This window comes from Lissotriton helveticus, chromosome 4_1 (assembly GCF_964261635.1).
Source record: "Lissotriton helveticus chromosome 4_1, aLisHel1.1, whole genome shotgun sequence".
Taxonomy (NCBI): Eukaryota; Metazoa; Chordata; class Amphibia; order Caudata; family Salamandridae; genus Lissotriton; species Lissotriton helveticus.
Genome location: NC_136063.1, coordinates 1,518,550,781 through 1,518,576,425, shown reverse-complemented (window position 1 = coordinate 1,518,576,425; position 25,645 = coordinate 1,518,550,781). Strand labels below are relative to the sequence as shown.

The 25,645-nt window shown below is 43.5% G+C and overlaps 1 protein-coding gene across 3 annotated transcripts in view; it reads left to right on the top strand.

Moving 5' to 3' along the window:
* The window catches only part of LOC144829209 (aromatic-L-amino-acid decarboxylase-like), a 799,768-nt gene that overhangs the window by 639,568 nt on the left and 134,555 nt on the right, over positions 1-25,645 (top strand). For all 3 annotated transcript variants that reach the window (XM_078688118.1, XM_078688116.1, XM_078688117.1), the window contains exon 9: positions 6,364-6,431. In XM_078688118.1, the coding sequence (XP_078544244.1) occupies positions 6,364-6,431 (68 nt within the window). The remainder of the gene's footprint in view (positions 1-6,363; positions 6,432-25,645) is intronic.

The window sequence follows — 25,645 nt, the reverse complement described above, 5'->3', positions numbered from 1 at the left end:
GGCAGCCGGGGCAACTGCCGCTTGGAATCTTCATGGACCCGGTCAACCAGCAATACTGTCCAAGTGTGGAAACGAGAGGTCTCATGGGCCCCCAGCATTCAGCTGGAGCCAGCCTTGTGGAGCTCTGGGCCAGGCTCCGCCGTCGAGCGCTCTCACCATCAAAGGCATGTAGGTTGGGGCGTGATGGGCCCGGGTTCTGGCAGAGCTTCACAGGAAGGTACTCACTCACAATGCAATCTTGGCCACGCCCCTGTAGAATTGTCATGACAAGTGATATCATTACTCAACAATCAAAGGTACATAATTTGTCATCTTCAGATAGGGCGACCAGGTGCGTCTGGCGTGCCTGGACAGATACATTTTTTCACCCCCATTTCTAGCAAATGTCACTAAAATGAGCACATGACCTTGCTTTCAGAGTGGATAGACTGAAAAAAGAGGGAGGACATGTTTTCATGTGTTGCAGTGCAGTACTAAATGAATTAGCAGCCCGTAAAAGAAAGCAATAAAGTAAACACAGGTTTTTTGTGTTTAAAAGTTTAATGTAATTCGCCTTAGTGCCATATTCTCTGTGTTGACGAGTGCTGCCATTTAGGTCTGACTATGCCCGTACCGTTATTGCAAAATTGTAGGCATTCCTCTAGGTTTCTGGAGTCTGAATTTTTGGAGCTTCAAAATCAAGTCACCATGAATTCAGAATGCGGAAAGGCTTGAACTTGTTTGGGTAGGGTGAGGCCCTGAGATACCACTTCCCGTGGTCATATGTCCTAATAAAAAGGTCCTTTTGGCTTGACCACCATCACAAAATTGTATTCACAATGCAATCTCACATTATTAAAATTAAATAAATACAATAAATACAGCCCGCCAGTTAAACCACATTATATTGTCAGGAGGAATGCCTTCATCTAACATATAAATAAACAACCAGAAATGCCAATACTGATAACTAGTCAACAGAACTAGAACGGACACGAAAGCCACTGGTCAGTCTGTGTCCTGAATAATCAATAATCTTTATTTCATTTGGATAGGCAATTTATTACATATTACCCTCTTTCTCAAAGGAAACGCAGCAAGTTTTTTTCAGAGAATTTTTTTTAGCAAAACATCAACATCACACTTAATATTTACACAACAAATAAATCTATGTACAACAAACCAAGATCACTATACAAACAGGCATTAATTCACTCATCCCAACCTTTCAACATTCAAACAGTGTTTTCTCAAGCACTCTCTTTCACAATCATACACAAACTTATGTGCCCCTAGCACGGAAGAAATATTAAACAGTTTGAACTGGTTAGGGGGTCTAAGACCAAACAATGTAACAGATTAATATCAAGGCTTGGCTGTGCCCATAGTCATGAGAAACAATACTGATTTTTGATACACGATTTTAAATCGCACAAAGCCAGCCCTAGCTGTCACAACAGCACATGTGTTTGCTTCACCACCACACTAGAATGCACGGGTCTACGCGTTTTGAACCCCGTAAGTTTTGAGAGGGTTTCTCCTCAGGACCAAAAAAGAAACTATTTTGTCACCCAATGAAGGACAATAAAGTTACGGAAGAACCTGGAGCAATTCGTGGGTTCAGAGCAAAGAAGCGTTGCGGCATACGGTGGTAAAAATGGACAGAAGTATGGGTTGATGTCGTTTGTCTGAAGGTTCAATTGAAGAAAAGCAACTGGAGCTGAAGGTCAAGTCAAGATAGCCACTTGATGTGCCTCTGAAGAGCTTGTTCCTTAGAGTTGTATCCAATGTATTCGGGGTACGGCGTTTATTTGCGTGATTTTTTTGAAAAGACGACCTGTCGTCCTTCTGTGTCCAATTCAATAAGGAGCCCTTGTTCTAACTACCGGCTGCGGGGGTCAGCGGGATATCAACGGGAAAATAATATTTTTGCTGTTACGGCTCCTGTGGTTTATTGCAGCGATGGCTCGCAGACTTAAAGCAGCATCTGTTGCACAACAGCATCTGTCTGCTGCAACAGACGCTGCTTTAAGTCTGCGAGCCATCACCGCAATAAACCACTGGAGCCGTAACAGCAAAAATATGCTTTTCCCGTTGATACCTCGCTGAATTAGATATATGTGAAAACCAAGTGTTGTGGACTTCCTTCAGGCTTTCCTGCTGCAGGCATCTTTTTAGGGGAAACAATGCCTCCTCCATTTGCGTTTGCATGTAAAGACCCTGACTCCCTTCTTTCTCTCCTGTGTTATTTTAGCAGACACACCCTAATCAAACCTACCCCAATCTAAGTGTAGGAGAGATGCAGAGTGTCAGTCCTTTGGCTGCTGCGCTTCCCACTGTTCAGCTAAAATCCTTTGCCGTGGTCACTCTTTGCATCCAGGCAAGAAGTCATCAGCATTCGTACAGGAGATTGTACGACAGCAACCCAGCCACAGTGCACACAGAACTGGGTGGAAATGGCTAGGGTTAATTAAATTAGTTGCTGCCTTTCATAAGCTATGTCTTGCCATGTCACATCACTGACTTAACAATTGTGCTCCTTGAAGCTGAAGCACATTCTTAGGGCCCGATTCACAAAGATAAACTTAGACCAAGTTTAGACCGAAAGTCTAACTTTAGAACTGAAGACTAAGGGGCAGATTTATGAAGGCCTTGCGCCGCCGGTGCGTCACTTTTTCCCATGTTAAAAATGACGCACCGGCGGCGCAAGGCCTTCATAAATCTGCCCCTAAGTTTAAACCTGAAGTCTAGGTTTAGACCTGAAGCCCAACATGCATGCAAATGTCAAACATAAGTCCATTGACGAGAGGATAATGTCACACCTTTGACAACTGAAAACTGTGTGTCATGTTTCTGAAAACGCTTTAGTCATCACTAGGTATGGAACTGTTTACTTTTTAATTTGTTATTTCTTTAGTAGTTCAAACAATACCCCACTATAAAAAATGGCAAAGAGCAACTTAGCTGAGCTACAAGATCATAATTCACTAGTTGGATAAAAGGCTTTGCAAAGAGTGTGTTCTGAAAACTTTATTCAATAACGAATGAAAATTATTATTTTTCTATGCACTTAGGAGGACTGTACTTATGTGACTCAGAGAAACGCATAGGGCTCATGAATTGGCCCACACAGAGTCTACAGAAGAACTACTTAAGGAACTCTTGCCTGCACCTATGATAGCGTGAGCGAGCTCAAGTCTTACTCTTAGGGAGAAGCCAGGGAAGGAGCAAAGATACAAATCAAAAAGCAATACAGTTGAAAGAATAGAGTCCAAACAGTAATAAAAAACAAAAATGATTACATAGCAGGAATATTTTAGGTATATCGATACTGCAAACTTCATGGACATCAGTCAGGGGAAGACAGGTGTAGCAGCTGCTACCCACGACTTGTACTTTGGTGCCCCTGGCACAGCTATTGCTACTCCTGAGAGAGTTATAAAAGCAGAAGAAAAAGGGAAGATAAATAGTGCTATAAGAGCCATCGGTACTTTCTGTAGTATTTACACCTATCCATATCTGTAGCAGCAAATAGGAGGCTGTTGATGGGAATAGGAGTAGCAAAAGAGATTAGCCCAAACATGTCATCTGACCTCAAAGGGTGACTGATGTCACATCTCATACCACTTGGATTTTTGTGAATCAACGTCGGTAGACAACTGGTGAATGCCCTTAACCATTTTAAGGCAAGTAAGTAGGAGCAACAGTTATCATGGATGCCTATGGTAGATGGCATTAGTCAATATTGAAGAGATAAAAAGTCAGAAAGATGGGTAATTTTGAAGCAGAGCATGGGCCATACCTGGTTGATGCATGAGTGTACGTGGATATATGCTGCTCCGGGTATCGTTCTGGTTGGAAAAGGTTATCCTGGATTTACTTTCAAACTTCACCACTGGAATGGGTCACTAAAGTAATTTAATCAATCAATCAGGTTTCTTGTAAAGCACGACTACTCACCCATAAGGGTCTCAAGCTGACAAGATTCTTGTCACTTGCTCCGCAATTGCTTTTGTGTTAAGGCAGTTGAGCAGCTGCTGTGCATTCAGTACTTGTAGTATGTGTTAGTGAAACTTGATAATCCACTTTTTACTATGAAAATACAACTGAATAATTAGATGAGCTGATTGGTGTTTGGATCCTGTTGCAAACTGCTTAGTTTTTGTGAGGCAGTAAATTTACAGCAACAAGACAATGCATGCGACATCATTTTATAGTTTGACTTACATAATAGTTGGATTGATTGCATTGTTCTGTGGGATGCCGCCATAGACAAGTGACTACTTTTCCGCCTTGACTGTTTACGTTTTGAAAATCCTAGTTCCGAAATACTGAGAACAGAGTATGTATTATACCAAATCCTGGCTGTTGATCTTCTTTAGGGGTAATCAGTGGTCGGACTGCATTTAAAAATGTATGGGAACTGTGATGATTCTTATAATAGTAACATTTCCCAGGCAACTAAATACCTGGCGAAAATCAGGTCTTACACATAAAAAATGATGAACAGAAGCTCAGTATACTACCAAAATGTGGTTTGTCAAGACTTTGTTTTTGGAACTCGTCAGCACCCTCTCTACTACGACTCGTACCCTGAATGACTTGCTGTCTGTATTATGTTTGCTTTCTTTTGCACTGCTCTGTACTTGTTGTGAAGCGCTCCGATACCTTCCGGTCAGGCTAGCGCTATATAAAACTTCTTAAGTAAAAAAATTCATTCATATTATTTTGTTTAAAACAGGTACGACAGCACCAATCATAATAACGTAACAATAACATGACAACCACTGTAACCATACATAAATTCCTATTCAATTCACATTCATTCTATCACACAAATACATGAAAAACACATAAATATGCATAGTATGGTGGAATAAACCACAGTTGGCTAAATCTAAGTAGATAAAGATGTTAATCTGAGGTGATGCATGCAGTGGGGCAGGGTGAGTGATCCTGTGTACATGGTCAAAGGCGTGTCTAAAAAAACCAAAATATTCTGTAACTCTTTTTTGATCTTTCAACTTCAGGTAACTACATTTAAAATACCACACAGCTACGAAAATTAAATGCAAGTTATCTTAATTAGTGGGAAATGCACTATTGTATGTTATGAAACCTCTATTAGTTAATGCACTGCAGTGCTTAATTTGTGAACGTGGTTTCCGGTGCTCAGCACCGGCACTTAATTGTCAACACTGGTACTTATGGCTGTCTGGCACATGGAGGCGCTGTTTACCTGATTTAGAGATGAGAACACCAACAGTTGTTTATTAATTCAAAATGCAGAGCAAGTGATTAATACCTCCCATCCAAGCTGTTCTTATAGCTTTGGGGCCTAGAAGAGTCTGAATTGGCACACTTGTAAGAATAGGATTGTTGGAAGTTGTGTTGCTACTGTTGGTGGCAGCACTGACAGGAGAATGGGTACTGGCTGCTGTGGTAGCCTCCTGTTGAGGGCCTTGGCACTTATTATTTTCCAAATTAAGTACTGACTGCATCAGAGAGCCACAGAATCCAATCCTGGTCGGTTAAGTGGAGAATTGTGACTTGTGTATCTTTAGGGCTACAAGGTCCGAATCAGTGAGAGAAAGCACTGTGAACATGTAAACCATTATGTGAAACTTACATTACACACAGAATAAGAAAGGCTGATACAAAATGTGCAGAAAGGTTTAAGATAAAAAAAGTTCTTCCAAAATATAGATTTTAGGAGTACCCAGGCTGTATGTATTGTAAATTATTTGTATACCTATCTTTTAAAGGCACTCACTTAACAGCTTAGCTGGAAGCTCCCTTACAGTTTAGCACATTTACATTTCTTTCAGGGAAGCAGGCTCCCTAGCAAGAAGGCTTGTTCACCTGTCCGCCCCTCCCTCGGTTTCACAGCACTGGGTACTCCCTGCCTTACAAATGAAAAAAGTATGGACATGTCGCGCCCCACAGCCCCCCTCACCCCCCACCCCCACCCTCAACACACACACTTCGACTGCTGGGGGTAATCAACTTCTAGCGTCTGAAATTTCGGACTCTTGTACTGAGAAGAACCTTGATCTCACACAGGGAGGTCACACAAATTTGCCTAACAAAGAAGGCTTCAAATTTAGCTTAAGTGAGGGAAGAATTAGGAAATTATTTTTGCCAAGTCAAGACACCGAGTGGTGCCCCAGCAGTAGTTGATTGAAATGGTATGATTTCAGTACAGAGATATGGCACCTAGCCAGGTTTACAGTTCATTTCTGGAGGGCCTCAGATTTTATCATGAACTTTGAAGTTTTATCTTTTGTAGTCGATTTAAAGAGATGCACAATCACTTTTATCAATTAACACCATAAAGAACAAATGCCATGAATTTTCAGTAAAATGCTTTTATTTTACCTACAGTTTGCAAATTCCTTCAATTTTAACCCTCACAAATGGCTCTTGGTGAACTTCGACTGCTCAACGCTTTGGTAAGTTATTGTTTTCTTAATATGTTATTTGTTTTTCTTGGTGTACACTGTTTCCTATGGGAGGGTAGAAAGCGCTTGGACTGAACAGTTGTTTTCAGATAAACTGTCCTGAATGAGATAGGCTTCACATATATATGGTCAGCATTATTCAAAGGCATAAGGGGGAATCCAGAAACACTGAGGTAGTGGGTTTGACAATGCTACTTGCAAACGCTTGAGGCAAACATAAAATGGGTTTTCTCTTTAAGAAAATCCATTTTAAGATGGTAACCGAAGGACACGTGTTGTGACGTGCGTATGCTTACATAAAGACATAAATGAATGCAACTGTTGTGATGCGTGCATTCATGTGCGTCATGATGCATGATGGCCATATTTGATTTACCTTTCTAATGTGGCAGAGGGCCTTGTTAGATCGATAAATTAAAATTAAAATTATGGCAAATGAGCGGAAAGAAAGAAGTGAACAAAACCTTGCAGCTGCAATGCCTCCAAATAAATAAATGAATACATAAGATAAGTAAATAAACAATGTGATATGGGAAGCAGGATGGAGAAAAGGATGGGGATTGAACTAGTGAGCTTGGAATCATTGGGGTGACGGGGAAAGTTAAAGGAGACCATGCAGGTGTACCTTCCAGATGGAACTCATGTAAGAAAACTACAATTTTGAGAGATTGAAGAATGGAAACATCTATTCTCTATTCTCTGGCAATGATCGAAGTTGGGTAAACACTTTTTAAAAGATACAGCAACTTCTTTAGAAGTCTGACGTGTCCCAACATATGTAGCAGACAAATTCTCCAGGCTGAGTAGACTGCAATTGTTAAGAGTACGATTTGAGGGGAAAGGGAGGTTTCAGCTATTTTAATTCATGTCCTCAGTTTTAGGAAGTGTTCATAGGAGGATATCGGGCATTCCTTTTTGAAAAATACATCGGTGAAAGGAATCCGGTGAGAACCTTTAAAAATCACACAAGTCTATGGGTGGATTTTGGGAGTTTATGATGGCTAGCAAATAATACAAAATAAAGATTGTGAAAAATGAACAAGTTTGAATTTGCACTTACCTCTTACTTGGCGCCAATGCAAAAACTGGCAATATTGTTTCAAAACTGTTGCATGGGGTACTGGCTGACTTCTGTTCAAGTAACAAATCTGCCAGAATATATTTGATTGTCTCTAGAATTTTCCAATAAAAAAGTGAAAGCATACAAAAAGGAATGGCAGTGAAGAGCTGCAGGGACGTGGACAAATCGACCTAGTATTTACACAGTATTTTCAAACAGAGCTTCGGCGGTCACATCTGTGGCAGCCAAAGGGAGAGGAGCAAACATCATTCAGCAGTGCCCTATTGTACCGGCACCAACGTGTAATTAAACCTCCATTGACTTGTTGTGCCAGGGATATCCTCTTTCCACCTCAGCACTTTCAAAGGATACTATTAAAACATCAAACTGACTCATATTTGTGCAGCATATTAGCAATGTATTGGTTTTTCTAGGGTCAGATATTGAATGTAGACAGCGTCTGAGTTTCTCTGTCCACGCTTGGTCTGAAATGATAACTATTAATGAGAGTTATAGCCCGCAACCTAATTTACCACTATTTGACTTGAATCTGAAAGCAGACCTGTGCTTTAGCTCTGGTGGCGCTGAGTGCGACAATTGCATCTTTGCACCCCCTCCCCCACCAATGACCTCCTCCAATGATTCCCTCTCTACCACCCTTCAACAGTGCCCTCATAGCTCCATAGCCCCTCTCTAACATACATTTAATTTGTTTTAAAGCTTATTAGGTTTACTAATAAGAATGTGTATCCACCCCAATGGAACCTTTTTTGGCAACATTACGAATAGATAATGAAAGACTGGGGAAAAAACAGTGTTCTAACCTATATTATGCAATTTGCATGCTGCTCTTTTGTGGCAGTTCATAAATCAATATTCTATATTAGGATTGTAACTTATGAACTTCTGTGTTAAATGCAGTAACTCACTGAGCTATCCACCTAAATACATTCTGTAATCTGCGTTGTAGAAGGCATATTATCCTTCAGCACCACTTTATGAGGAGTTTAACTACCACTAGACACAACTTCGATCTCTCTCCAGCAGGAACATTACTCACTAGAGTTATCTAGACATTTTTATTGCTGCCTAAAAACTGCTGGACTCACAAGGAACTTTGCAGCAAGTGTGTGAGAAATTGGGTTGTTGCTTGACTGGGTTGTGGCTCGGGCCAAGCAGCAAATACAATCCTTCTCAGGGTGAGGCACAAGTCAACCCTAAATTAACCTGTGCTCAACCCTCTGGTAGCTTGGCACAGAACAGTCAGGGTTAACTTAGAGGCAATCTGTAAAGTATTTGTGTAACACTTCAAATAGTAATAAAGTGAAAAATACCACACAAAAAGGATCCCACACCAACTTAGAAAAATAGGGTAAAATGTAATAAATTCAAGACCTAAATGACAAAAATCCAATCACTAGAACTGGAATATGATTTTTAAAAGATTTATGTGAAAATAGTGCCATAAAGCACAAAGCACCAACTAGGGATATCTGGTCATGCTAGACCAGGTCAAAGTCACACTTTGGCTGACAGTGATGGAGTACCGGTTGGCTGTAGTGACCAGGTTAGGACTGCTGAACTTTACCTTCTCAAATCTGTGCCATTCGTGATGGAGGGGGGCTGCAAGGAGCACGTAGGGAATCGCTGGTATACTGCCGGAGTAGCACGAAAAAGGATGGTTATGTCTGCCAGGTTTTTCTGGAGCTTTGCATAGGCAGTCCCCACTAGCGATCGATGCTGTAGTGTGAAGAGGCGGCTGCCAGAGCTTCACGTTGAATCATGGTGTGAGTGGTGAGGTCTCAGTGCGAGCAGGCTCGCTCGCAGTTGCAAAAAGCCCAAAAGGTTCAATACATCTCCTTGAGACACACCAAGTGTATCAGACCTGAGGGGCACCACTTGGAGGTCATGAATCAATCAATCAATCAGGGATTTTGTGAGCGCACTACTCACCCGCCAGGGTCTCAAGGTGCTGGGGGTGGCGGGGCAGCAGTTGCGTACAGTTGAACAGCCATTTCTTGAGTGTCTTTCTGAAGGTGTTCAGCGAGGGGGCGTGCCTGATGTAGATCGGGAGCTCGTTCCAGGTCTTGGCTGATATGGAGGAGAAAGCTCTTCCCCCTGACCTGGCTTTGCGGATGCACAGTGTTTCAGCGATGGGGAGGTTGGTGGATTGGAGTTTATTTTTGGGTGGGTGGAAAGTGATTCTCTTGTTGAGGTATTGGGGTCCGGTGTTGTGGAGGCATTTGTAGGTGTGGGCGAGTATCTTGAAAGTGACTGTCTTCTCAACGGGGAGCCAGTGGAGGTTCCGTAGGTATTGGTTGATGTGTTTGTGTGGCGGGATGCCGAGGACGAGTCCGGCTGAGGTATTTTTTATTGTCTGCAGCTTGCAGAGTAGAGACTTATTGATGCCGTCATAGAGGACATTTTCGTTGTCCAGTCTGCTGGTTATTTATGTGTGTGTGACTGTCTTCCTTGCCTCAGGGGTGATCCATTTGAAGGTCTTACAGAGAATTCAAAGGGTGTTGAAGCAGCTGGAGGCGACGGCGTTGACCTGTTGGTTCATGGAGAGGGAGGTGTTGAGTATGCTGCTGAGGTTTCTGGCATGGTTCGTGGGTGTTGGAGGGGTGCTGAGGGCGGTGGGCCATCAGGTGTTGTTCCATGCTGACGGGGACTTCTGTTTTATCCAAGTTGAGTTTCTGGCAGATGTTGCTCATCCAGGATGTGACGTTCTGCATTTCTACCTGGAAACTGAGTCGAGTGGTGGTGGGGTCTTTAGTGTGGGAGAGGATGAGCTGGGAGTCTTCGGAGTAGGATACAATGCTGGGTCCGTGCTGTTTGACGATGGCGGCGAGGGAGGCCATGTAGATGTTGAATAGAGTTGGGCTGAGTAATAATCCCGGGGGTACTCTGCAGTTGATTTCCATGGGTTTGGAGGGGAAGGTGGCAGTTTGGCTTCTGCCTATGAGGAATGAGCGGATCCAGTCAAGGGCGGTTCCTTGTATGCCAGTGTTGTGTAGTCTGTGAAAAAAGAGGGACCCGGTCACTGTTTTGATCTGCCACTTTTTTATTTTTGAGCAGAATCACACCCAAAGGTAATTAATCCTTGGGCGCTCATATGTACTTTTTTTTGGAAAAAGGATAATACAAATTTCACCAATTTTTTAACCAAGTCTGAGGTTTTTTTTGTGGCCGTACATGGGACATATATTTACACTTACTATATACACATTTTACAATACAAAATACATTGAAAACATTTCACCATTACATATTACACAATACATTTAACAAGAATTTTTTTTTTTGTTATCTAACTTCACAGTTGTACCCTACCAAATGATTCTACCAGGTTTATATATTAGACATTTTTGGTTTAAACCTGATCACGCAAAGGCTCAAAACATAGTGCGTAATTTTTTATCCATTACATTCATGGAATTATTATAGGGACTTTTGCGGAAAGAGCATTCGTTTTTACGACGAATGTACCAAAGCCGACGCGTTTCCAAGCCCGTATTTCATTTATCTGACTTTTCTTCAGGGCTTATTAGTTGGGTACCTGTATTAAAATAAGCGAAGGACATACTTTAATGTGGGACCTTCACATTTAATGTCACCTACAAGTAAGTTGTCGACAATTATTTTTACCTCCTTATGCTGTATGTACTGGTCTATTCTGTTTATTTCAGACTCTTGACTGGCGTTTTTCTGCAAAGTGAAACACAATAAATGTTTCTTTTTATCTTTGGGGACATCGTGTTGTTACTTGTTATGTAGAACCAAATTAAACTCAGTATGACTTACTGTTTAATGAGCTTTCATGTCTGCCAGTGCTTGTCCTCTGGGCCGAATTTATGGCATGCTTTCTATCGAGGGGCACACCAGGTTCTGTAACATTAACACAGAACGGTTTCAATTAGAGGCTCTAAATGTTGTTTGTTATCGCCTAACCTTTCCGTAATTGTCTTTTACTTACTTCAGGCTCTCGGTGTGTTTATACGATGACGTCGTTTAGGGAAGGGGCGCCGCCTCTCTCGGTCGTGTCCTATTTACCGCATGCACTGTGATTTTAAACAGGGAAAATAATGTGCGCATTAAAAGATTTATTTTCCTTGCGGGGATTTCGATATTATTTGTCAGCTATGGCATTACCTGCAGTGTTCACTTGTGGCTGCTTGCATCCTGCCGAGTTTTTCCTCCAGTGAGTGTTTGGGCAAAGTCACATGACCTCATTTGACTGGGACATGCCCTCAGATGGTTGTGGGACATGTAGTCCGAAGGTTCATTAAAGTGTACAGGTTAATTACTGCGTGTGGTCGAATTTCTTTTTTAATAAATTTGGGTCAGTGGTCATTTATACATTGAACTCGTGTAATCTATTTCAGCATTCTCCATACTCGTTCAAGCCAACACTCACGCAGTCGTATTTCGCGATAAGGTACGCTTTTCTTCTTAACAGTAGTGTCTCTACATTACCACCACGTGGAGGAGCCTTTATTCCGGACAGTACGGACCATTTTAGATCTTTTTCTGTGTGCCCGAGGTCCATAAAATGCTGTACCATGGGTGCGGTCAGCACCTTTTGTTTGATTCTTGAACGGTGTTGTGCCAATCTTTGGGTGATTTGCTGGTTTGTTTTCCCAATGTATAGTTTGTCACAAGGGCAGACTATTACGTAAACGATGTTTTTACTTTTACAATTGGTAAATTCGTTATGGGTCCATTTAATGGTGTTATGTTCGAACATGGTTCCCTCAATAGTGCTGGCACACGATATACAGGTACCGCACTTGTGGTGGCCTTTCACCGGATTTAACTTTCATAGGGAACGTAAATCACTTTTATTTATTTATTTATTTATTTATTTATTAAAAAGTTTTGTATAGCGCGAACAAGGCCCGTGGGTATCAGAGCGCTTCACATGATATACAGGTACCGCACTTGTGGTGGCCTTTCACCGGATTTAACTTTCATAGGGAACGTAAATCACTTTTATTTATTTATTTATTTATTTATTTATTAAAAAGTTTTGTATAGCGCGAACAAGACCCGTGGGTATCAGAGCGCTTAACATGAAGTAAGAAAAGGAAACAAGGTTAGCATATGTATAAGCAGTTAACAAGCAACCGCATTGAGGTAGATGACATATATATTCGTGACACATGTGACGTTAGCGTAAGTAAATATGCTATGATTAAATAATAACAAAACATGTATATATTACAAAAGTGAGGTAGCACGGTATAGGTTCATGTATGAGGTAGCATGGTATAAGTTCATGAAGATGCTGTTCTCCTGTTCAGTCAAATCTCCATTCCTATTAGCCTTTGGGTTGTTCTAGTATCATAGGATATGTGTTCCATTATAGTATTGCCTGTGCCTCCCAATCTAGTGGCGTACAAGATCTGTACTAAGGCAGTATTATAGCAGATCTATGATCAGTGATCTTCGCTAAGTAATGTATCTGTTCATCAGTAGGCTCTTCACTTCCCGTTTGAATGTGACCAGATTCTGGATCTTCCTGATGTTTGGAGGGAGTGAGTTCCATACTCTGGGGGCCGCTCCCGAGAACGCTCTGTCATAGGTTTTCTTCTTTCGGAAGAAGGCTGGTCGTAGTAGCAGCTCCCCAGCACTCCTAGAAGGTCGGTTGCCACCGGACAACTGAATTTTCTTTGCTAGATATCTTGGGGTGTTGTCGTGTAATGCTTTATGTGTGATACATGCTATCTTCATTTGGATTCTTGCTTCATATGGTAGCCAGTTTAATGCTTTTAGGTGCGGGGATATATGGTCATATTTCCTAGTTCCGGTGATAAGTCTTGCTGCAGCGTTAAGACAGGCTTTCAATGGTGCTGTGGACATTTTTGGTAATCCCGCCAAGGTGGTGCACCCATATTCGATCCTCGAGATAACTAAGGATTGGATTGCCAATTTGAGGTCTGACTCTGTGATGAATGGTTTCAATTTTCTTAGGTAGTTCAAGTGAAAGCGGGCACTTTTCGCCATTGAGTTAATGTGGGCTTTCATGTCTAGGTTCTCATCTAAGATGATTCCTAGAGATTTGGCTGAGTTGACAAGAGTTGGGGTGCAGTTTAGCGCAGTCACGACTTTCATCCATTCCTTTATTTCTGTATTCCTCTTTGGTGGAGAGATTAGTAGGAACTCTGTTTTATGAGCATTCAGCTTCAGGTGGTTTGCCGTTAACCATTGAAGTGCCATTTTTAGTGTCTCATTCATTAATTCCAATTCTTTTATGGATCCGATCTTTACGTACATTTGCGTGTCGTCAGCATACATGTGATAGGATATTTGAGATTTTTGGAGGATTTCTGTGAGTGGCTCGACGTATAGGTTAAACAGATCTGGGGATAGTGTCGATCCTTGAGGGACTCCAATTGTGTTAGGGCAAGGAAGAGAGATTGATTGGTTGACCATGAAGCGCTGTGTTCTGTTCTGTAAAAAGGACTCGAACCATTTCAGCACTATTCCCGATATTCCCATCCTGTCCCGTAGCCTGGTCAGTAATGCTTCATGATTTACCGTATCAAATGCCGATGACAAGTCTAGGAGAATCAGTAAGCATGCTTTATTTTGGTCAAGGGCCTGTAATGCGTCATCAGTAATGTGGAGAATCGCTGTTTCAGTGCTGTGCCCTGCTCTGAATCCCGATTGGCATTCATCTAGCAAGGAAAATTTAGTGATGTGTTGACTCAGTTGGTTCTGCACACATTTCTCGGTCAACTTGGCCAGTAAAGGGATGTTGGTCACTGGGCGAAAGTTATTTGGATCTGATGAATCTGCTGTGGGTTTTTTGATTATGGGAATGACTTGGCCTGTTTTTAGGCAGTCGGGAAGGATCCCTTCTGACAGTGACGCATTTATTATTTCGGTCCATATTGGAATCAGGATGTGATTGATTTCTTTTACGCATTTTGCAGGCAGAGGGTCTTGGTAGTGGTTGTTAGGTTTGATTCCTGAGAGCGTCTTGGCAATCGTGTGTTGGTCGTACAGATCAAATGTTTCCCAGCTCGCCTTGTTTTTTGCCATAGTGCAGACCGTTGTAGAGTTGGCATCGTTAGTAGACTGAGGTTCGTTGGGAACGTTCAACGCCGAGTTTTTAAGCTCTATTTCGAGAGCTTTGGCTTTTTCCGTGAAAAATGTGGAGAAATCATCACAGCTTAGAGGTGTTTTTGAATTTTCTTGCACTGTTTTGGCCAGTTTGTTTGATTGCTCCTTTAGGATTTCAAATAGTTTTCGTGGTCTGTTTTTGGCATTATCCAGTTCTGCTCTTATAAATTCCTTTTTTGAGTTGATGATCTTTTTATTATATTGTTTCCTTGTTTTTCTGAGGGCTTCCAGTTCAGGAGATGATGGGTGTTGCCTCCATTTTCTTTCGGCCATTCTCAATTTGCGTCTATCTTCATTTAGTGCTTCGTTGAACCACGGGTTTTTAGTCTTTTCTGAGATTCGTTTCATTTTTAATGGCATGGTGTTATTAACGATATTTTCGACAGTTGCTATGTAGTGTTCCGTCAGTTCGTTAACTTTTTCCAGGTTGTTGGGTGGCTTTAAGTCTCTTTCACAGCTTTCGACCAGTAGTTCCATATTTGCTTCTTTTGTGTCTCGAGTCCATTTTTTGGTCTTGAAGGGTTGCCTGGTCTTACCTTTCCTCGTTGTGGGTATCATGAATGTTATGGCGTGATGATCAGACCAGTCACATGGTGTTATGGAGTGGATTGTTGCAGCTTTGTTTCTTGAGATTATCCAGTCTAACGTCCCTCCTTTAGAATGTGTGGGCAGTGTGCACGCTTGAGTGAGGTTTAGTTCAGTGAGGAAACCTTTAAGCATGTTGACCAGTTTGTCATTGCTGTTCTCCCAGTGCAGGTTGAAGTCGCCTAGGAATATGTTATTGGCATCGTCGTTAGAGTTGGCTGTTATGATCTCCATTAACTCTGCTGTAAACTTTGTGTTATCTCCTGGTGGGTGGTAGAAAGTATGCAGGTTGCACCATTGAGTGTTAGATGATCTTATGTTAAGACCAAGATACTCACAGGATTCGAGTGGGTCGGTCTGAATTTGTTTAACCTCTATGTCAGATCGATGAATACAGGCTATCCCTCCCCCTAGTTTTCCGTGTCTGTCCAGTCTCAAAACGTTGAATTGCGGTGGTATCAGCAGATCCATGGTTGGTGATGAGGATTCCGTAAGCCAAATTTCTGCAAGGATTGCCAGGTCAATGTCCTTGTTGAGGATGAGGTCCGCTATGTCCGATGCATGTTTGGTTGCTGATCGGCAGTTGAGTAGTAGACAGGATAGATGTTTTTCTCTTTTAATAGCGTTCGCGTTTTCGGCTTCGTTTGGTGTTAGCTGAATGTGCTGTAAATTGTGGGGGTTGGATGTTCTATCGTTTTTTCTCGCTGTCCTGTTAATGTCTAGCGGGACTGTTTGGATTCTCTCTTCTTCCTTGTGGTCCGATAGGTCATATGTTCGGATTAAGGCCAGCGTTTCCTCGTTAGATAGTGGTTCAGTCCTGTCTGGTCGGTTGTCTCTCTGTTTTAAACGCATGTCCGCCTCGTTGCTCTTTCTATGTGAGGAATGTACAAGATTTTGGATATCCGTGACTTTTGCGTGAATGTTCGCTGTCCTCTCTTCGATTTTTTCTATCGCCTGTATGGTATTCATAGTGGCTTGTGCTAGCTTGCTCACTAGTTTCTGAAGCTTATTAAAGTCCTTCTTGTTCTGGTGAGATTTCTTTGGTCCGGCCGATCTGTACATCCGCTCAACTCTTCTCCTTTTTGGGATGGTTCTTAGATGCGCTGCCATTTTCTTTATCTTCTCTTTTTGATTGTCTATTCCCTCACCATTAGGTGTGTCGTTGGTGCTGGGTATGTTCTGAGTTGGTAGGATCTTGTTAGAGGTTGAGGGTCTGTAAGCCGCTGGTGTTGTGTTGGCGTGAGGTGTAGGGAGGTTGGTGGAGTTAGATAGGTCCTGTGTTGTTGAGAGTTCGTTTGTTGATGGAGGTGTATACGTTGGTATAGTGCTGGCGAGCGTTTGGGTTGAAGGAAGGTTGTTGTCTTCTGTCTCATCTAATTCATGATTGTTAGGTGGCGCTACCCTCGCTGCCAGTGTAAGATCTACTTGAGGGGTCTCATGGTTCGGGAGTAGGGACGATTCTTCTCTTAGGCGCTGACAATGTTCTTTGTTTGTTTGATAGGTAGACTTCTCAGTTATTCTAGTCGTGTTCTCTAGTATAGGCCTTACTGGACCAGTTAACTTTACCTGAGTAGTCGCTGATGTTGACGCCGGCGCATGATGGCTCCTGGTTCTAATTGTGCCTCTGATGGTGACATCGTGACTGTCTAGAGTGTCTAAAGGTGGGGTTAGGAGAAGTTGATGACTCGGGTCGTCCATTGAGTCTTTTATCGATCGGAAAGTCTTGGCAAATCTCTCTAGATCTCGATTTGCTGCTTGTATCAGCACTATTCCAGATTTATATATCGTGATGTTAAGTTCGGCTCTGCATCTTTGTGATGGTGTGGTTGACATTTTTAAGCCGTGAGGAATGTTTTTCATAGTTTTTATGGTAAGCATCCTAGTGAAGGCATTGCACCATTTAGCTGCTCTGAATGTATAGAATATGAGGTCATTCATTTTCGTACCATTAGTTGCATTAAAGTATAATGCAAAATTGACTTTTGTGGGACCTAGGTCCGCTCTGATTATTTGTTGCCCTATGCTCTTGTTCTTTTTAAGCGCAAACATAGGTTTGGCAAACAGAATTTCCAAATTAGACAACAAATGCCAGTTTTTTAAAACCACATATTTGAATTTGTTGGTCAGCGGCCCATAGGTTGAAAGCATACCAATTGTTCAAGTGGTTTCTTCTCTTTTTTAGTTAGTAGAGCTTCTCGAGGTGTGAACCACGCTCGCTTGGTGGCGTGTTTTAACATTTTTTTGGGATACCCTCGTTCTTTTAGCTGTTCGCACAACACCTCTGCATGTATCAAGTAATCTTCTTTTCTGAAGCAATTGCGTCTAATCCGCAAAAGCTGACTGTATGGAAGATTCTCTTTGAGGCTCTGTGGGTGGAAACTCCGGTAGTGGAGAATGGTGTTTTTATCTGTCTGTTTTCGATGTAGAGTGGTTATCAATTCATGATTTTGATGAAAGACCTCGACGTCTAGGAATGTTAGTCGTGAATTACTGTAAGTCATGCTGAATTTTATGTCTGGATGCCTGCTGTTTAACCAGTGGTGGATTTCCGTCAATTGTATTTTCGTACCTTTCCACTGGCACCAGACGTCATCGATATGGCAATACCATCTGGTGATGTGTTCGATATACGGATTATTTTGATAAATGAACCGCTCCTCATACAGGGCCATGATGAGGACCGCCATCTCGGGAGCATAAGGGCATCCCATGGCGGTCCCCTTCACCTGCATGTAGAAGGTGTCCATGAATCTAAAAAAATTCAGTTTTAGTGCCAAGCTGGCCAGCTCGATTATAAATTTGGTTGGGACTCTTTGAGGTTTAGGTCTGGTGTCCAAGAAAAACTCAATGGCTTCTAGTCCCTCGTCTTGGGGGATTTGAGTGTATAGCGAAATGATATCAAATGCCACCATCAGCTCGTTATTATCATCAAATGGTGATTGTTCGATCTTATTGATGAAGTCAGCCGTATCTTTAATATGCGACTTGACCTCACTCATGAATGGCTTTAAGAAGATATCCACATACTTGGCAATCGGCTCTAGGATGGACTCACACCCGGAGACGATAGGTCTCCCAGGTGGGTTCTGTAGGTTTTTGTGAACCTTTGGTAGGAAATAGATTACAGGAACACGGGGATTTTTTTTGTTTAAGTAATCAAATTCCTTTGGGCCTAATATGCCCTCGTCAAGTCCTTCCTTTAATTTGATTTGTATCGCATTTTGTATCTTATTTGAAGGGTCTTCAGTTAACTTCCTATACCATTCAATATTACCAATCTGACTGTTGGCTTCTTCTACATATTTCTCTTTCTGCCATACCACCAGGGCACCCCCTTTGTCGGCCGGCTTCACCACTATTGATGTGTCTTCACTTAGTTGTTTGATTGCTTTCTGTTGGTCTTTCGTAATGTTTTTTTTGGAGAAGTTTTTCTGTTTGCCCAACTGCGTGAGTGAGGAAAGAACGGCTTGCTCAAACGCTAAAATTTGTTTGGGGACCATTTGTGAAGTAGGAGTGAAAGTCGACTTGTTGGATAAATTTGATGGCTCAGGTGTCTTTGTATTTTCTTTATTATGGAAAAATGCTTTTAGTCTAATTTTTCTAAATAGATCATGGGCTTCTATTTTTAAATTGACTATATCTGTGTTTGTACTGGGAACAAATTTGATCCCAAGTTCAAGGACTGATTGTTCATGAATGGAAAGTTGTTTAGAGGAAAGATTAATGATGGATGAGTCATTTACGACTTGTAGTAGTTTTTGCTGCGGGTTCTCATATCCCATGCTTGTGGTTGAGGTTTGAACCTTACCCGCCCTCTGCCCTCGCCCTTTTCTAAAAAAGTATTCGGGCGTTTTGAGGTACCTTCCCTGGGATCTGAATCACCAGATGTCTCAGAAGATGAACTCTCTGAGAAGGTTAGAAAGCGATTTTTTGATCTTCCTTGATATTGGGAAAGAGCGCGGCGGGATTCCTGCTGGGTATAATAATCTTCCCTCAAATATGGATATAACGTCTTAATGTTAAATGCCTTGAGGTCTTTCTCAAACTTGTTGATTCTCTAATTTATTGTATTATCCTTGAACGTTTGAAGGTCTTTATCAATTTTTTCCAGTAGCTCTTTTGCCTCCAATGTGCTATGATTATCACTAATCGCCTTTGTTAAGGCGTCGATTTCCTCCTGTTCTTTTGCACAAATTCTTTGCGCAGTTTCTACCGTATGGACCATTAAGTCCCGGCTACATTTGGTGGCTATGTAGCTGAACCCTTTCTTATACACCGGGTCCTCTGTAAAGACCACTGGGACATTTTTAACTTGAAGTCCCCAAGGTATTGTGCCAGATTTTAAATGCGGGAACAAAAAATGCCCTTGTAATTCAGTTCGGACGTGTTTTTTGCTTAAGCACATCGGTTTGTCTGTTTCATTCTGCTGTTGGGCCTTTGTACTGAGTTTAAGTGACGCAAAAGGTGAAGGTCCTGCAATTAAGTTCTTTGTGTATGCCTCTGTGTACGACAACGTTTCTTCCTCAGACATACTTTGATAGACTGGGGTCCAGCCTATCTAGATAGTGTGTTCCTGTACTGTGTTGGTTAATGCAATGATTTTCGTGCTTAACCCACGCGGAGAATTTACCGCTCTATCAATTTCAATAACAAAGGGGGGTTGTGTCCTGCACTGTGGCCGGGTAGGACAACATCTAAATTTGTGAAAAAAGAGGGACCCGGTCACTGTTTTGATCTGCCACTTTTTTATTTTTGAGCAGAATCACACCCAAAAAAATGAATCCTTGGGCGCTTACATGTACTTTTTTTTGGAAAAAGGATAATACAAATTTCACCAATTTTTTAACCAAGTCTGAGGTTTTTTTCGTGGCCGTACACGGGACATATATTTACACTTACTATATACACTTTTTGCAATACAAAAGACATTGAAAACATTTCACCATTACATATTATACAATACATTTAACAAGAAAAACATTTTTTTGTTATCTAACTTCACAGTTGTACCCTACCAAATGATTCTACCAGGTTTATATATTAGACATTTTTGGTTTAAACCTGATCACGCAAAGGCTCAAAACACAGTGCGTAATTTTTTATCCATTACATTCATGGAATTATTATAGGGCCTTTTGCGGAAAGAGCATTCGTTTTTACGACGGATGTACCAAAGCCGACGCGTTTTCAAGCCCGTATTTCATTTATCTGACTTTTCTTCAGGGCTTATTAGTTGGGTACCTGTATTAAAATAAGCGAAGGACATACTTTAATGTGGGACCTTCACATTTAATGTCACCTACAAGTAAGTTGTCGACAATTATTTTTACCTCCTTATGCTGTATGTACTGGTCTATTCTGTTTATTTCAGACTCTTGACTGGCGTTTTTCTGCAAAGTGAAACACAATAAATGTTTATTTTTATCTTTGGGGACATCGTGTTGTTACTTGTTATGTAGAACCAAATTAAACTCAGTATGACTTACTGTTTAATGAGCTTTCATGTCTGCCAGTGCTTGTCCTCTGGGCCGAATATATGGCAGGCTTTCTATCGAGAGGCACACCAGGTTCTGTAACATTAACACAGAACGGTTTCAATTAGAGGCTCTAAATGTTGTTTGTTATCGCCTAACCTTTCCGTAATTGTCTTTTACTTACTTCAGGTGTTGTGTAGTCTGGCAGTGAGTGTGCGGTGGGAGACGGTGTTGAATGCTGCTGACAGGTTGAGTAGGATCAGGGCTGCAGTGTGGCCTTGGTCAAGGAGAGTGTGGATGTGGTCTGTGGCGGCGATTAGGGTGGTCTTGGTGCCGTGGTTGCTGTGGAATCCGGATTGGGAGGAGTCAAGGATGGGTTGTACTCGAACCTTGATAGATGTGCATTGGCAGTTTTCAAAGTGACTTTTGCAGTGAAGGTGAGGAGGGAGATGGGCGGGTAGTTCTTGGGGTCCATGGGATCTGCTGAGGGCTTCTCGCGTAGGGGCCTGCATTCTGCGCATTTCCAGTTGTTGGGGAAGGTGACGATCTTGAAAGTGGCGTTGATGGGGTGTCTTAGTTCTGGTGCGATGGTGGTGGCAGCTCTATGGTAGATGTGCGGAGGACAGGGTTCTGTGGGGGGGCCCAAGTGGATGCCTTTCATGGTTATTGCAGTCTCTTTAGGAGGAGATTGTGGGCTGGCTTGCGTTGGCTTAGGCTGAGGGTAAGGTGGAGGCACGGTCCAGTATCTGGTCATTGAAGTTGTCATAGAAGTTCTTGATTTTCATATGGAAGTACGTTCTGAGCTTGTCACAGAGGCCCTGGGAGGGGGTGTTGTCTGTGGTTTTGATGGGGTGCTTGATGAATTCTTGGATAACGCTGAAGAGTTTCTTGGAGTTGCTAGAGTTAGCAAAGGTTTTATTGCGGATGAAGGTTCTTTTCGGGGTTCTGATGCATTGATGGTATTCCGTCACGGCTTTCTTGTAGGTGTTGTGGTTTTCAGATGTCTTGCAGTTTCTCTAGTTCTTCTCGAGGGGTCTGTAGGTGCATCTTGCCTTTTATAGATGAGCGGTTAAAATAGGTGGCTTTCCCAGGGTGCTGTCTGTTGGAGTTGCGTAGAGGGGTGAGCTTGTCTGTGCAGTTGGAGATTTATGTGTGAAGTTCTCAGGCTGCGAGGTTGGAGTTGGTTGTGACAATGGTGGTGTCGCGGTTGAGGGTGGCGTTGAGCTGCTCCTTGGTGACTCTGCTCCTGTTCCTTCCAGCAGGGCGTGGAGCTGGTTTGGGCAGCTTGGGTTTGTCGATGATAAAATGTACGCAGTGGTGGTCAGTCCATGGTGGCTGCGTGGTGTGGCTGAAGTGGATGCTGTTCCCTCCTGCACAGATGGGGTCGAGGGTGCTTCGTGCCTTGTGGGTGGAAGTGGTGATGAGTTGTTTCAGTCCGATATTTGTGAGGTTGTCCAGTAGGGTGGTGGAGTTGGGGTCAATGGGGTTGTTGAGGTGGAAGTTAAGGTCTCCAACAAGTATGTAGTCCATGGAAGAAATGGCTTGGGGTGCTATGAGGTCAGTGATGGTGTTGGCAAAAAGGTCCTGGAGGTCTGTAGGCGAGGGTGCTGCGGAGAGTGGAGTTCGGGCTGGTCTGGATCTCAAAATGCAGGTATTGGGCGGCAGAGAAAGCGTCGCTCGAGGTGGAAAGGCAGAGGAAGTTTTTGTGTGCAATGGCGAGTCCTTCACCTGGGTGATTGTGGCGGTCTTACCTCTGTATCTTGTATCTGTCCGGGATTGGGATGGCGATGTCGGGTTGGGAGGAGGCTTTGCTCCAGGTTTCTGTGAAGAAGGTGACATCTAGTGAGAGGGTGTCTAGGAGGTTCCAGCTCTCTATGGCGTGTCTGTGCAGGGAGCGTACATTGAGGAGGATGCACATCAGGGCATCTACGGTGCTGGTGGTGAAACTCTGACAACAGTGGTGGCAGGAGAACTCACTGTGGGTTGTGTTTGGTGTTGCCGGCTGGCAGAGGTTGTTCCTTCCGGGGTTGAGTGTGAGGAGTGCGGCTCGGTCATAGCGGTGGATGATCAGAGATCCTAGAGTCCTGGCGCTGACTGCGGACGGGTGCAGACAGACTTGCTTTTGGCAGGAGCGACAGGCACACTAGGATGGTCGGGCCGGGGATTACCAACAATACAAAACTGGCACATGGATTTAAACAACTACACAATAAGGGCAGTACAGTTAAGGAAAAAGAGAGGCAACAACAGCGCAGGACACAACGAGGGGCACTGACCGGCAGTCTTTAGACGCTTCCTGAAAGCCAGATGATTAGTTTCATGCCTGATGATATCTGGGAGTTTGTTCCATCCCTTGGCTGCTTGGAAGGAAAGCTGGCGGCCACCCATCCGGGCTAGCTTCACCCTGGGTACTACCAGCAGATTTCGCTGGTTAGATCTTAGAGGTCTCACCGATTGATGGCGACGAAACAGGGGGCAGTGCAGTGCAGTGGTGTTTGGGTAGTGTAGGGGGTAGTGCTGGCATTGTGTTTTAGGGTTTAGGGTAGTGCAGTGGTGTTTGGGTAGTGTAGGGGTTCATGCTGGGGGTAGTGCTTTAGATTTTAGGGTAGGGCAGTGGTGTTTGGGTAGTGTAGGGAGTCATGCTGGGGGTAGATTTAGGGTTTAGGGTAGTGCAGTGGTGTTTGTGTTGTGAGGGGATCATGCTGGGGTAGTGTTTTCGGGTTTATAGTAGTGCAGTGATGTTTGTATAGTGTAGGGGGGTTTAGGGTAGTGCAGTGGTGTTTGGGAAGTGTAGGGGGTCATGCTGGGGTAGTGTTTTAGGGTTTAGGGTAGTGCAGTGGTGTTTGTGTAGTGTAGGGGTAGTGTTTTAGAGTAGTGCAGTGGTGTTTGTGTAGTGTAGGGGGTCATGCTGTGGGTAGTGTTTTAGGGTATAGGGTAGGGCAGTGGTGTTTGGGTAGTGTGGGGGTCATGCTAGGGTTAGTGTTTTAGGGTTTAGGGTAGTGCAGTGGAGTTTGGGTAGTGTAGGGGGTTGTGCTGGGGTATTGTTTTAGGGTTTAGGGTAGTGCAGTTGTGGTTGTGTTTGTGTAGTGTGGGAGGTCATGCTGGGGGTGGATTTAGGGTTTAGTGTAGTGCAGTGGTGTTTGGGTAGCATAGGGAGTCATGCTGGGGGTAGTGTTTTAGGGTTTAGGTTAGTCTAGTGGTGTTTGTGTAGTGTAGGGAGTCGTGCTGGGGTAGTGTTTTAGGGTTTAGGTTAGTGAAGTGGTGTTTGGGCAGTGTAGGGGGTCATGCTGGGGGTAGTGTTTTAGGGTTTAGGGCAGTGCAGTGGTGCTTGTGTAGTGTAGGGGGTCATGCTGAGCATAGTGTTTTAGGGTTTAGGGTAGTGCAGTGGTGTTTGGGTAGTGTAGGGGGTAGTGCTGGGGTGTAGTTTTGGGTTTAAGGTAATGCAGTGGTGTTTGTGTAGTGTACGGGGTTGTGCTGGGGGTAGTGTTTTAGGGTTTCGGGTAGTGCAGTGGTGTTTGTGTACTGTAGAGGGTTATTCTGGTTTCTAGTGTTTTAGGGTTTAGGGTTGTGCAGGGGTGTTCGTGTAGTGTAGGGGGTCGTGTTTTACGGTTTAGGGTCGTGCAGTGGTGTTTGGGTAGTGTAGGGGGGTCATGCTGGGGGTAGTGTTTTTGGGTTTAGGGTAGTGCAGTTGTGTTTGGGTAGTGAAGGGGGTCATGCTGGGGTAGTGTTTTAGGGTTTAGGGTAGTGCAGTTGTGTTTAGGTAGGGAAGGGGATCGTGATGGGGATAGGGACTTAGGGTTTAGGGTAGTGCATTGGTGTTTGTGTAGTGTAGGGGGTCATGCTGGGGGTATATTTAGGGTTTAGGGTAGTGGAGTGGTGTTTGTGTAGTGTAAGGGTCGTGCTGGGGGTAGTGTTTTAGGGTTTAAGGCAGTGCAGTGGTATTTGTGTAGTGAAGGGGTCATGCTGGGGGTAGTGTTTTGGGGTTTAAGGTAGTGCAGTGGTGTTTGTGTAGTGTAGGGGGTTGTGCTGGGGGTAGATTTGGGGTTTAGGGTAGTGCAGTGGTGTTTGGGTAGTGTAGGGAGTCATGCTGGTGGTAGTGTTTTTGGGGTTAGGGTAGTGTAGTTATATGTGGGTAGTGTGGGGTGTCGTGCTGGGGTTAGTGTTTATCAGCCTATGTGCCACCTTTGCCTTCAGTGAGGCCCTGGGGCATTCTCCCCTCATCCTATTCCTGACCTCCCTTTCAAGGGGTTGATGTATTTTCCCAACCACATACTCTGCCACTGTGGCGTGACGGGTCCACTCCGCGAAGCTAGGATGGTAAAGTTGGGTAGGCTTGAACATGCCCGAGTGGACCCCGTCCCTAACCAGGGACTGAGAGGAGTGGGACTCTGGGCGCCAGGAACGCCCCGAGTCCTTATCCTCATTGGAGGAGGAATCGTCCTCCGATACACCCACTCCCTCTAAGGGAAACCCGCCTTCGGGGTCTACAATAGTTATGACAGCTTCGTAATTTTCACTAGGCTCCTCCTCCTCCAGGCAGGGTGCATGTTTTAGCATTCGCGCACTCTTGAGGAAGGTCTCCGTACGTTTATCAAATCCTTCCAAGAGCCCCGCGTTATGCTTAACGCCCCTTTCATTTCCCATCTGGGAGCTTCTGGGACCCGCCACCACCAGATCTGGGTCACTGAACATCTAAGGGATGCTTTTCGCCAGCTTATGAACCTGATCCCTAAGAGGAACCAGCGCCCTAGAAATAGCCAGAGAGAGGGCTTGGTCTACTGCTGGAAAGAGAAGTTGGGGGGCCATTCCTCTTCCACTTACTGGTAGGAGGAGTAAAAATGGTATTCTGGAGAACATGATAGCAGAGGGTGTGTGCACAGAACAAATGCCCGTAAAATCCTTAAGGCAGCCCCCTCGACGGTGCTCCAAAAGCTGGGCTTTCCCCAAAGCTGTTATAA